At 48.8% G+C, this 13,618-nt stretch overlaps 1 protein-coding gene across 1 annotated transcript in view; it reads left to right on the top strand.

Annotated features, from left to right (window-relative positions):
* The window catches only part of COL4A2 (collagen type IV alpha 2 chain), a 174,461-nt gene that overhangs the window by 106,589 nt on the left and 54,254 nt on the right, over positions 1-13,618 (top strand). Inside the window, 10 exon segments of the mRNA XM_048501030.1 lie at positions 613-657; positions 2,710-2,763; positions 3,360-3,426; positions 4,797-4,898; positions 5,941-6,096; positions 6,961-7,053; positions 7,909-8,069; positions 8,905-8,977; positions 9,066-9,172; positions 11,727-11,928. Of these exon segments, the coding sequence (XP_048356987.1) occupies positions 613-657; positions 2,710-2,763; positions 3,360-3,426; positions 4,797-4,898; positions 5,941-6,096; positions 6,961-7,053; positions 7,909-8,069; positions 8,905-8,977; positions 9,066-9,172; positions 11,727-11,928 (1,060 nt within the window).

Raw genomic sequence — 13,618 nt, 5'->3', positions numbered from 1 at the left:
ACAAACATTACGGTATTTAACAGTAACATCTTACATCCTCTAGAGGAGGAACTGTGGATTGCAGAATTTTATACACCTGCCATCATCTTCAACTTTACTCAATTTTGTTTAAAGCACTCCTCTGTTTTCCTGTGGTCATGAGGGTGGGGGACTGGGAGGGGCCTCACAAGTGGAATAGCTTAGGGCCCCTCTTCATCTAAATTCAGCTCTGCTTAAAAGTCTTTGCGAAATGAAAGCAGGAGGATGTTTGGGCACTTTTCCCCGAACAAAGATGGATGTCTTTGTCTGACAGTGTCTTTTGTGCTCCATAATGCAAGTCTGAATGCTGCATTTTGTGGTTCTTATGCAGACCTTTCCACAGCTGCAGGGTATGCGATAGACTCCTGTTTGCTAGCAACATTTCTGTAATTCACCACCATTGTTATCATACCTACAGATAACAGTCAAAGGTGGTCCTGTCTGGATAGGCACTTTCAGACAGCTACAGAAACTTCATGGAGAAATGTGACGTCCATAGTCCCTCTTCCTTTGGTCTCAGCCTTGCCAAAGCCCATTCTCCAAAGCAGTAGGGACTATGAGAACTGATTTTGCTTGTTAATCATCCTTTTGTAGGGTTTGCCGGGCATCAATGGCCTAACAGGAGCCGATGGAGATTTGGTAAGTATACAGCTCTGGAATCAGATTTTATTTCTAGCATGTAGAAGAAGAGTTTGGATTTATATCCTACCTTTCTCTCCTGCAAGGAGACTCAAGGTGGCTTTCAAGCTCCTTTCCCTTCCTCTCCCCACAACAGACACCTTGTGAGGTAGGTGGGGCTGAGAGAGTTCCAAAGAACTGTGACTAGCCCAAAGTCACTCAGCAGGAATGTAGGAGTGCGGAAACACATCTGGTTCACCAGATAAGCCTCAGTCACTCAGGTGGAAGAGTGGAGAATCAAACCCAGTTCTCCAGATTATAATCCACCTGCTCTTAACCACTATACCACACTCCATTTGTATTCTTTGATCAGTTGTGGTCCTTGCCCATTGGTAAAGCAGTTCATCTGTCTCTGGAGCATGCACAGCATAGCTTTCCCCACTTTGACTGTTGAGGGCCATACCTGGTGTCGATGCTGACCCTTCCTTGTCTAGCAGTGCCCAGTGGTCCAGCATCCAGAGAGGAGGAAAAACAGCAACTAAAGGACATAGGGAAAGATTCTGGAAAACTTTGAGCAGGGCAAAGAACCATAACAGCATAAGAAAGAGCCTGCTGGATCAGACCATCTTGTCCAGCACTCTGCTACTCGCAGTGACCCACCAGGTGCCTTTGGGAGCTCACATGCAGGATGTGAAAGCAATGGCCTTCTGCTGCTGCTGCTCCCGATCACCTGGTCTGCTAAGGCATTTGCAATCTGAGATCAAGGCGGATCAAGATTGGTAGCCATAGATCGACTTCTCCTCCATAAATCTGTCCAAGCCCTTTTTAAAGCTATCCAGGTTAGTGGCCATCACCACCTCCTGTGGCAGCATATTCCAAACACCAATCACACGTTGCGTGAAGAAGTGTTTCATTTTATTAGTCCTAATTCTTCCCCCCAGCATTTTCAATGGATGCCCCCTGGTTCTAGTATTGTGAGAAAGAGAGAAAAATGTCTCTCTGTCAACATTTTCTACCCCATGCATAATTTTATAGACTTCAATCATATCCCCCCTCAGATGTCTCCTCTTCAAACTAAAGAGCCCCAAACGTTGCAGCCTCTCCTCATAAGGAAGGTGCTCCAACCATCTCTCCCAGTATGCTCCCTGAAGGGCACTTCATTCAGCAAATTACAATCTGCTGGTGATCCTTGGCCCATAAGAGGTCTGGCTGGCCTCAACCAGGGCAAGTCACCTAGTAGTACACTCTGTCTGGTGAGACCCAGACCTTGAGATCTTTATTATAGTTCCGCAAGGTCTGTAAGACAGAGCTGTTCCGCAAGGCTTATGGTCGAGGCAGCCACCATGTCACTTCATACAAAAAGCTTCCTTATTCTTATTCCATCATCCGCCTCTGGATTATCTACCATCTTTCCCCCCTCCTTTTTTGGACATTATTGTATTAGGGCAGTCTTAATTACCGAGAGCTGAAATGTTTTAGATGCCATATGTGGACATTATCTGATTTTAATGTATGGTTTTATTATATCTTATTACTTATAGTGACAGTGTGGCGTAGGAGGGTAAGAGTTCACTTATAGTGAGCAGCAGTGGCATAGGAGGTTAAGAGCTTGTGTATCTAATCTGGAGGAACTGGGTTTGATTCCCAGCTCTGCCGCCTGAGCTGTGGAGGCTTACCTGGGGAATTCAGATTAGCCTGTACACTCCCACACACGCCAGCTGGGTGACATTGGGCTAGTCACAGCTTCTCGGAGCTCTCTCAGCCCCACCTACCTCACAGGGTGTTTGTTGTGAGGGCGGGAAGGGCAAGGAGATTGTCAGCCCCTTTGAGTCTCCTACAAGGAGAGAAAGGCGGGATATAAATCCAAACTCTTCTTCTCTTCTTTATTGTACATGTTTTGATGTTGGAAGCCGCCCTGAGCCCGCCAGCAGGAGGGTGGCATACCAGTATAATAAATCAAACAAACAACCAGTCAAAAAGACTAGGAAGAATTTTGAAATTACTTTGGTCGGTTTGAACAATTAGTTAGTTAACTATGTTTTTTAAAAAAAATTGGTTTCATGTTTATTTCAGGGCAACCCAGGACTGGATGGTTTCTCTGGCCATGATGGTCAAAGAGGAATGAAGGTACTTAATTGATCTAGTTGGTTGCTTCTGCAAACAATGGTTATGAATGTTTGGTCAATGCTGTTCCTTTGGTTGCCTTCCCGAGTGTAATATTTTGGCAGTGCTGCAGATACAATTAATTGAATGACATCTGATTGTGATTGTCCTGCATGTGAAACCCAGAGAATGGTGATTTATAGGATCAAAAGACACTGTCCAACCAATACGTGGCATGGGAAATAAATTGGTGCTTTTCTAGTTCGTCCAAGATGGTTGAAATACCCTGTTTCCCTGAATATAACACATCCCCTAAAAATAAGACATAGTAGAGGTTTTGCTGAAGTGCGTTAAATATATAGGCATCCTCCCGAAAAGTAAAGATGATCGGTAGCCAAAGTTTTTTTTCTTTTTGATTTTGGAAGCTATGCTTAGAAGCCGTAATTTTCAATGGCAGAACACAGAAAAATAAGACATCCCCTGAAAATAAGACATAGCGCATCTTTGGGAGCAAAAATTAATATAAGACACTGTCTTATATTCGGGGAAACACGGTAGTTGACTTTCACCCACAGGTTAGGATGGTCTTTTGGTAATGCTGCTATTTATATCTTTCGCAGGGAGAACCAGGAGATCGAGGAGTTCCAGGCCGGCCAGTTTATGCACGCCGTCCCACTCTAATAAAAGGTATAATTGTGAAGAACCTTGCATGTTTCCTGTTGTCAGCAAATAGGGAGAGGGGTAAGAAGTCATAACTTTTTAGCAAACTGGATCAATAAACAGCAAAGCCTTCCACCAACCTCATCTTAATTAGTTAGAGAAACAGCATGGTGCACTGGTTAAAAGCAGCAGACTTTAATCTGAAGAACTGAGTTTGATTCCCACCTCCTCCAAATAAGCGGCAGAGTCTCATCTGGTGAACTAGATTTGTTTGCCCACTCAGTGGTGAAGCTGCAATGGGGTGCGCCATTGGCATCACGTAGGGGTGGAAAATCACCCCCAGACCCTCCTCTTGGGCAGGGCGGGGGCAGGACAGATTGGGGTGGGGTGCGCACGTGGGCAGGGCATGCCCCGGGCACAGTTCCCTCTCTCTCCGTCCCTGTCCCCACTCCTCCGCACGAAGGCTCCTGGGTGACCTTGAGCTAGTCACAATTCTTCAGAACTCTCTCAGCCCCACCTACTTCATAAGGTGCCTATTGGGATGAGGAAGGGAAGGTGCTCATAAACCATTTCTGACTCCTCGTGGTACAGAAAGGCCCGATATAAAAATCAAAGTTATAGTAAGTTGTATGGCAGTGTTGCCAACCAACATTTATTACAATCAAGAGATCAGTCAACAGCAATTTAAAAGCACAGTTGACTTGTGTATGTGCATGAAAAGTGTCATCAACTTACAGTAACATTGGGCCTTTCCCCACTTACCTTCAGCCCCGCGCTACTTGAGGAGAGTAGCACGGGGTCCCCCGGCACTCCCCACAACAGGGGCGGCGACAACGCAGCCGCCCCGACGCTGACGCTGTCGTGCCCCCTCAGCGCGCGGTATCCCAGGCGCTCTTCTTAACGCCGCCTTTTGATGACCACGCGCAGAGCGCGGGGTCGTGGGGACGCCCGGGCGCGTGCCTGGGATGCCGCGCGTTGAGAGCAGTGCACGGCATAGGGGGGATCAGGGTTAGTGGGGAAACGCCCATTGATGAACCCTGCCCTAAGGCGTCTACCAAAACGTAAGCATCTGAAGAAGTGTTGCATGCACACAAAAGCTTAAACCAGGAATAAAATTTAGTTGATCTTAAAGGTGCAGAAGGACACTTAGACCCCTTCCGCACGTGCAGAATAATGCACTTTCAATCCACTTTCAATGCACTTTGCAACTGGATTTTACTTTATGGAATCGCAAAATCCACTTGCAAACAATTGTGAAAGTGGATTGAAAGTGCATTATTCTGCACGTGGGGAAGGGGGCTGACTCTTTCCTGTCAGAACTTAATTTTCTGATCTGGACTATTGTAGCATGAGATACCTCTTCATACTTTAATGCATATTCTTGTGGTTGTTTTCAGGTGCAAGAGGTGACCCGGGAGTCCCTGGTTTTCCTGGCCCTGTGGGGGACAGGGGTGAACAAGGCACTCCTGGAATTCCTGGTCTTCCAGGACCACCCCCAGGTAGTTTCCCATTCACTTCCTTACTTAGATATCGCATAGAAGGGAACAGAATGGTTTGGTGATAACTTGTCCTTGGCATGGCAAGAGAAGTCCATGTGTCAACATTCATTCATTCATTCATTCATTCATTCATTCATTCATTCATTCATTCATTCATTCATTTATTGTTCCACTTATATACCGCCCTCCCCCGGAGGGCTCAGGGCGGTTTACAACACTAGCATGACAAGTGGAAAACAAAATAGATACAAAGTTAAGAGTTAAAATACTTAGATTTAGATTTTTTTCCCGTCCTTTTATGACGATCTCAGGGCAGGTGACAATAAAAGCCACAATAAAATCTCATACAACATGACATTAAACCCGATCCTAAATTCATAGAACGTTCTAAACTGAAACTCCCACCCCCAATGACCCCCAAAATGGGAGGAATGTACAGGACATCCAGAGTCCCCCCCCCCGCGCCCACCCCGTAAGGGGGAATCTGCGAAACACCTGGGTGAAGAGGGCAGTGGTGTAGTGCCAACAGGGCAGGGGGCGCAACACCCTGGGCGGAGCCGCAGCAGGGGCGTGGCCCAGTCATGGAGGGGGTGGGGCAGGGGTGGGTGGCACCACAGCAGGGACGTAAGGCGCGTGCATGCCCCGGGCACAATTTCCCCATGCTGCACCCATGGAAGAGGGCAGTCTTCGCCAGATACCGAAACTCCAAGAGAGCAGGTGCCTGGCTCATTCCACAGCGCAGGGGCCACTGTTAAGAAAGCCCCCACCCTTCTCACCTCTGAAGGAGGCAGGACAGCCCAGGTGGGCGGATACAGTCTCTCAAGTACCCAGAACCGAATCTGTTTAGGAATTCTCAGGAAGCAAGCCCAGCTGCGTGAGATCAAGGACCACCATGATTTGTCAGAGGAGCAGGTAGCAGGGGCTGCAGGGCAAACCTGAGGTCGACAGTGTAGTCCGATGGGTGCTAAAGCCTGATCCATTCCAGGTAACCTTTCCTCTGGATCACACTAAAAATCACAGATATCTGTCTTCCCCATTCCAGATATCTCTGTAAGAAGAGGATTGCCTGGAGAAATGGGGCCCAAAGGTTTTGTTGGCGATCCAGGGCTTCCAGCTGAAATACCAGGTCTCCCAGGGATAGATGGTCAGGATGGACTCCCTGGGTTTCCTGGTTCAACTGGCCCTCCAGGTTCTTCAGGTAAGTGGCCAGAGCATTTCTGAGAAAGCAGCAGCTGAAGTTTAAGGAGGCAGAATAGTTTGTTTGTTTAGTGTACTTTTATCCACTTTTCTCTCGGGTGGTGGGGATCCACCGTGACTTATTACAAATACAATATAATTAAATACAGTATAAAAATAAACATAGAAGGCAAAGCATAGAACATCTCCACCGATGTCCACTGGGTTCGGTTATTAAGGCCAAGAGCTCAGGCTGGAGAGTAGGGGCTGAGATCCTAGGATCAAGAACCCTTAGACCAGCGATGGCGAACCTATGGCACGGGTGCCAGAGGTGGCACTCGGAGCCCTCTCTGTGGGCACACGCATACATAGTTCATCATGTGGTGGGCGGAAAAATCACCCCCCCACACACACACACACATCTAGGCTGGCCTGGGCCACTGAGCACGACATGCACACGCCGTGGTGAGCAGGGAAGACTCGGCTGGCGGGCCTGGTGCCTGTGCTCTGGGTGGCTGCTGCCCGGGGGTATGTGTGTGCAGAGGAGGCAGATATGCTAGAGAGGAACGGAGCAGTCCGTGTGGGACTTGCTGGAGGCTCAAGTGGGTGGGGCAGAGGAAGAGGGAGCCAACCAGTTTTTTTTCTAAACTAAAAGCTCAGTATTCAGGTTAAATTGCTGTCTTGGCACTTTGTGATAAATAAGTGGGATCTGGGTTGCAATTTGGGCACTCGGTCTCAAAAAGGTTCGCCATCACTGCCTTAGACTCTTCTGCTGTTACAAGGGACCTATATCAGTATGATAAACTGGCTTTTTCACTTTAGGAAACAGGAAAAGTCAACCTTAAGCTGCAAGATCCTCTAATGTTTTCGTTTTCCATTTCTACAGAGTATGTTGTTGGACCAAAGGGGTTTCGAGGGTTTCCTGGCCGTGACGGCAGCCAAGGGTACCCAGGGCCGCGCGGACAGAAAGGCTTTAAAGGTAAGTTACATTTTAACTCACCATCTACTACAAATTGTCTTATGAGTTAAAGACCTGATCTAGATCACATCCTCCCTCCTTTAGTGGTTAAGAGCCGTGGACTCTACTCTGGAGAAATGGATTTGAGTCCCTGCTCTTTCATATAAAGCCTGCTGGGGAACCTAGGGCCAGTCACAGTCCTCTCAGAACTCTCTTAGCTCCACTTACCTCTCAATGTCTCTGCTTTGGGGAGGGGAAGGGAAGAAACCTCTTTGAGACTCCTTATGGTAGACAAAAGAGGGGCATAAAATTCAAAGTTATGGACCCTCAAAGGTGTAGCCCTCATCTTCTATTAGCTCCCATTGGAAACAATTGGGGATGGGGCACCCCTTTTGGGAATCCATAACTTTGGACCCCCTGAACCAAACCTCACCAAACCTGGGTGGAATCATTAGGAGAGTCTCCCAAAAAATCTCTGAAATTTAGGTGCTGCTAGCCTAAAAACTGCGCCCTGTGCAGGCCAAAAACATAAAACACTTTAAAAATACAAAAAAACATAAACGAGGCGGAGCTTCGGACATGCCGGGGGGGGGGGTTGAACCCGAGAACCCCCCACCCCCTTACCTATGTCCTTGCATGTGCCTGTGAGTTTAATGTGTGATTGAGTCCACTGAATGCTGTTCTGGGCAGATCTGCAGTACACAAATGACAGGATGAGCTCCGCCCATTTTCCATAGCAAAATTCTGGCACTGCGTTCCTTGGGATGTGACAGTAAAGAAACTGTGGCATTTGCTCCTTTTCAGGTCATGTATGCCTGGATGTATGCCTTGGACTCTACAGCAAAGATGAGAATGTGTTGTTCTTTTTTCCTCCAGGTGAGGCAGGGGATTGTCGATGTGGAGCCGATGAAGGAAGAAGGGGCCCAGCCGGGCAACCGGGCCCCCCAGGTTTTCCAGGCCCATTGGGACATCCTGGTAGAAAGGGACAACCTGGCGATCAAGGCCAGCATGGTGTCCCTGGATTTTCTGGTGCTAAAGTACGATATTTATAAGACACGCTCCTATTTTCCTTTTTATTTAAGCATATATATAAACAGATGTCACACATTCTTTAACATTGAATAGTTACACTCAGAGGCGGATCACTCACAGGGACATGTGCGGTCACATGTCCATGGGTGCATGCCAGCTGGTCACATGGGGCAGGCGGAGAATCGCCCCCCACCAGTGGCGTATCTGCCTATGGACAAGGGAGGGCCACGGACGCAACAATTTCAGTCACGTGGGTGGCGCCAAAATGTCTCAACCCTGCCCACTCTGGATGGTGGCCCACTGGTCCCACCTCCCAGTCCCAGCAAGCCACCAGAGCAGGAGGACGGGGGGGAGCTCCACCTCCCTCCGACCCAGCATGCCTTGCCCATGGGGGCGCGCCAAACTCAGGTTTTGTCCTCAGTCTCCAGTTTGCCTAGATATGCCTCTGCCACCCCCCCCCCACACCCTCCCCTCAGGCCTGCCCCACCAGGCTGCTTCTTCAGCCGGTGGAGCCTCCGCCGGCTGAAGGAGCAGCCTGGCTGGGCCGCCACCGGGCACCCCTCGGCCAGGCCCTGCCAGGCTCCTTCCGGCTAATGTAAGTGGAGTGCGGTGAGGCTGGAGCAGATGTTGCCCCGGGTGCCATTACCCCCCCCTTTCCATGTTTGTGAGAGTTCAGTCTCTCAATGTCAAATACCGAAGGGAGCTTTGACTCTCAGTTGCTTGCACCCTGAAAACTACGTTGGGCTCTAAGACGCTACTGATTCTTCCATTGGACCCACACGCAGCTACCTTCTGAAAGTAGTTTGACTGCGACAAACGTGATTCTCTTAACACAAACAGGGTTTTCCTGGACTTCCTGGACCTCCCGGACTGCCAGGGCCGAAAGGGGATTCCCGATACGTGACAGAAAAAGGTACACACGGCCACCAGCTTTCTTTCTAGTGTTGTGTAGTTGTAGCACTGCACGGCTTGTATCTGACTGTGGGGATTTTGTTTCCTAGGTGCCAGAGGGGACCAAGGAGAGACTGGGCCTCCTGGAGCGAAAGGAGACGATGGTTTACCAGGCAGAGATGGGAAAGATGGTTTGCCAGGGCTGCCTGGTCTTCCTGTAAGTTACGACGGTTAAGAGCAGGTGGACTCTAATCTGGGGGATCGAGTTTGATTCCCCACTCCACCACATGAATGACAGACTCTTATCTGGTGGACTAGATATGTTGAACTAGATATGTTTTCCCACTCCTACATTCCTACTGGGTGAGCTTGGGCTAGTTCTCTCAGAACTCTCTTAGCCCCACCTGCCTCACTAGGTTCTGTTGTGGGGAGAGGAAAGGAAAGGAATTTGTATACTGCTCTGAGACTTCTTACGGGAGAGAAAGGCGAGGTATCAATACGAACTCCTCCTCCTTCGGGTGGGTGGGTAGGTTGTTCATGGGCGTCCCACTGTGCTTGTTGCTGCCATCACCCCCATTTCTGCCCCTTGCACTCATCACATCTGCACAAAAACAAAAATGTTTTACCCCCCCACCTTTGGGATCCTGGACCCTCTTTTCCTGCCCAACTACTCTGTAACGTTTCAGCATGGCTCATCTGAGAAAGGGAAAAGGCCCTTTAAAAGGTGTTTGAGAGTGGAACTTATTTCTTCCATTTTGAAGGCGGAGCTTTGCCCTGTTCCCCTCCCCATAGTGGCTTTGGGTGGTACGCCACTCACAGCTGCCCCAAACTTCCCTCTTTGAGCTGGATCAAATGAAACGGTTTTATTTTTTTCAGCTCAGGGGAAAAATACGAGATTGGTCCTTCCCAGGATAGGCACTGTGTCATCTGAATACTTCAAAATTTGACAGAAACTCCCAGTGTGGAAGCAAAACTTCAGTAGGCCGATTTATCCTTTAGAACAGGGGTCCCCAAACTTCCTGAGCTTGCTGGCACGAAACAGTTCCAACAGCCTGCTTTCAGGGGCAACAGCTTACCAGGCAGACAGTGATGATCCTTGTATTACTGTTGTTGTTGTTGTTGTTGTTGTTGTTGTTGTTGTTGTTGTTGTTGTTGTTGTTGTTGTTGTTGTTGTTGTTGTTGTTGTCGTCAACCACCACCACCACCACCACCACCACCACCACCACCACCACCACCACCACCACCACAACAACAACAACAACAACAATAATAATAATAATAATAATAATAATAATAATAATAATAATAATAATAATAATAATAATAATAATAATAATAATAGGGGCAGAACAGACCTGCTTTTCCCTACAGGACCAATTCTACCCAGTCCAGTGGTGGGATTCAAATGATTTAACAACTGGTTGTTTACAAGCACCATTTTAACAATCGGTTCTGCCGAAGTGTGTGAATCTGCTGAATCCCATTACTGACCCAACTGTCTTCCCAGGGTCCCCAGCTTCTTCTGGAAGGGGCTTTCTCTCTCTCTAGGGCTGTGGTTCTCAACCTTCCTAATGCCGCGATCTTTTAATACAGTTCCTCATGTTGTGGTGACCCCCAACCCTAACATTTATTCATTTTACAGATGGAGAACACTGATGCAGAGAGTCTTAGGTGACCCCTGTGAAAGGGTCGTTCGACCCCCAAAGGGGTCGCGACCCCCAGGTTTAGAACCGCTGCTCTAGGGTAACTGGTGCCACCACTTGACCTTTGTAGGAATTTCCCACTGGAGAGGGTCAGGGCCCCCCAACTTCCTTACCAGTCCAATCTGGCGGAAATGTCCTCCCGGGTGTACTTACCCTGGCAGAGGGGCAAATCCACTGGCACGCTGACATGTCTAGCTGCAGTGCCCAGCTTCATGTTGGCATTCATGGGCAGCCTCCAGCCACATCAGCATGGTGAGAGCATTCCCAGGGGTGGAGCCAAGGTTGGTCAGCTTCTACTCTGGGTTTGGCACCAGTTGCGCCATAAGCCCTGGTCTGCAGTTGCATAGAGATCCTTTGGGGGAATTCCGTCAGCGGGGAGGGTTTTTGAGTTTCTCCCGTCGCCACACTGCCAGGAAAGGTCATTAAAGGCAGCATAACGCCACTTCTGGCATTCCCTCCCCACTCGCCCTGTTCCTCTGGATTGCAGCGTTTGGAACCCAGTGGCTGGAACACCCCAAAGAGCAATGCAAAGGAAGCAGGCCGGCAGCAAAACTAGAGCTGGCCATACCAAGGGCATGCAAATTTCCTGAAAGACTATATACTCTAAGGCCGTGGTGGCGAACCTTTGGCACTCCAGATGTTATGGACTACAATTCCCATCAGCCCCTGCCAGTATGGCCAATTGGCCATGCTACCAGGGGCTGATGGGAATTGTAGTCCATAACATCTGGAGTGCCAAAGGTTCGCCACCACTGCTCTAAGGCATAGGTGTCAAACTCAGGCCCTCCAGGTGTTCATGGGCTATGATTCCCATCAGCCCATGCAAGCAGGGCCAATTGGCCATGATAGCAGGGGCTGCTGGGAATTGTAGTCCATGAACATCTAGAGGGCCTGAGTTTGACACCTATGCTCTCAGTGGATGACAGGTGGCTTTCTACTCTGCCATGGCCGACTGTTAGCTGAGGAAGTTAAATTGACCTTGCTTCAGAACTCAGAACACCTCCATAGTACAAACAGATTGATGATCTTGATGCAAGCAGGTCACTTTATATTTACTCTCTCTTGCAGGGTGATGGTATAAGAGGTGCTGTAGGGGACGCTGGCGATCCGGGACCTCCTGGCCCTAAGGGCTTTCCAGGTGAAGGGGGTCTGCCTGGGATCGATTTGCCAGGCCCTAAAGGATATCCAGGTCCTCCAGGTAACCTCGGGGCACATGGGAGTCCTGGTTGGCAAGGTCCTCCCGGTCCCCCAGGGACCCCCGCTCAATTAGGTACGTGCAAAATATTCTAACAGTAACAAATGTTGATCAACAAGCTTAACGCTTAAACTACTGCAGAGTATTTGGGCATGAAATGCTCCGGAGTGTTCAGAAACGGCAGAATGGGGCAGTGATGCTCCACGACACCCTAGAGACCAATGGGTAAGAACATAAGAACAAGCCAGCTGGATCAGACCAGAGTCCATCTAGTCCAGCTCTCTGCTACTCGCAGTGGCCCACAAGGTGCCTTTGGGAGCTCACATGCAGGATGTGAAAGCAAGGGCCTTCTGCGGCTGTTGCTCCTGAGCACCTGGTCTGCTAAGGCATTTGCAATCTCAGATCAAGGAGGGTCAAGATTGGTAGCCATAGATCGACTTCTCCTCCATAAATCTGTCCAAGCCCCTTTTAAAGCTATCCAGGTTAGTGGCCATCACCACCTCCTGTGGCAGCATATTCCAAACACCAATCACACGTTGCGTGAAGAAGTGTTTCCTTTTATTAGTCCTAATTCTTCCCCCCAGCATTTTCAATGGATGCCCCCTGGTTCCAGTATTGTGAGAAAGAGAGAAAAATTTCTCTCTGTCAACATTTTCTACCCCATGCATAATTTTATAGACCTCAATCATATCCCCCCTCAGCCGTCTCCTCTCCAAACTAAAGAGTCCCAAACTCTGCAGCCTCTCCTCATAGGGAAGGTGCTCCAGTTGAGAGTACCTTACACCTAAGATTCCCGGGTTCTCTGCTGCTTTCTAGTAACACAGCTTCCTGTTGGGTCAGTCCAGCAGTCCAAGGAACCTTCCTTGAGTGGAAGAGATTTCCAAGCCTTTCCTTCTGGAGATCTCATGGCGCCAAGCCCTTGGGAGCACCATTTCCTCCAGAACTCCTTAGAGTTACAGTTCTCCAGCTATGAAATTGCTCCTAATAATGCTAGACTTGATCAATTTGTTGGAGCAGTTCTTGCCTTTTTAAAGTTGAGCAAATAGCCCGTTGTCAGGGATAGGTTTGGGGATTGTACTCAGTTGAACACATAATCAGAAGTCATTTGTCGGAATCCTGTGACATGCGTATCCCAGCCTTCAGATAAGATGTGTGAATAGTTTGAAATCTGCCCATGATTTGAGAACTGTGGATTCTCTTGTCTATTAGAATGAAAATGGCTCAGGTCCAGACTAGCTAAAGACCTGCTGACCAAGACTAGCTAAAGACCTGCTGCCCAAGAATTGAAGAGGACCCAGAAAGCCACGGGGGTGTAGTGGTTAAGAGCAGGTGCATTCTAAACTGGAGAACTGGGTTTGATTCCCCATTCCTCCACCTGAGTGGCAGAGGCTTATCTGGTGAATCAGATGTGTTTCCACACTCCTACATTCTTGCTGGGTGACCTTGGGCTAGTCACAGTTCTTCAGAACTCTCTCAGCCCCACCTACCTCACAAGGTGTCCATTGTACGGAGAGTGTCAGGCCTGCACCGTACTCAGCCTGGCATCTCGCACTTCCACACCACGGCCACAGCTGGCCCTCCCATTATCATTGCCCGAGGCTGGTAGACTTTTCTGTTGCTGCTTGTAACTAGCAAAATAAGCATACCACTTTTCCTTATCTTGGGTTTCCTGGAGAAGGGAAGTGTCTGTCGGTCTCAGAACAATGCTTCTTTCTCACCATCTTTCTTATGCTGATGTATTGGGAATGCAAGGGAGGGGGATTCT

The sequence above is a fragment of the Sphaerodactylus townsendi genome, linkage group LG01 (genome assembly GCF_021028975.2).
Source record: "Sphaerodactylus townsendi isolate TG3544 linkage group LG01, MPM_Stown_v2.3, whole genome shotgun sequence".
Lineage (NCBI taxonomy): Eukaryota > Metazoa > Chordata > Lepidosauria > Squamata > Sphaerodactylidae > Sphaerodactylus > Sphaerodactylus townsendi.
The sequence above is the reverse complement of the archived record's forward strand: the minus strand, read 5'-3'. Positions and strand labels throughout refer to the sequence as shown.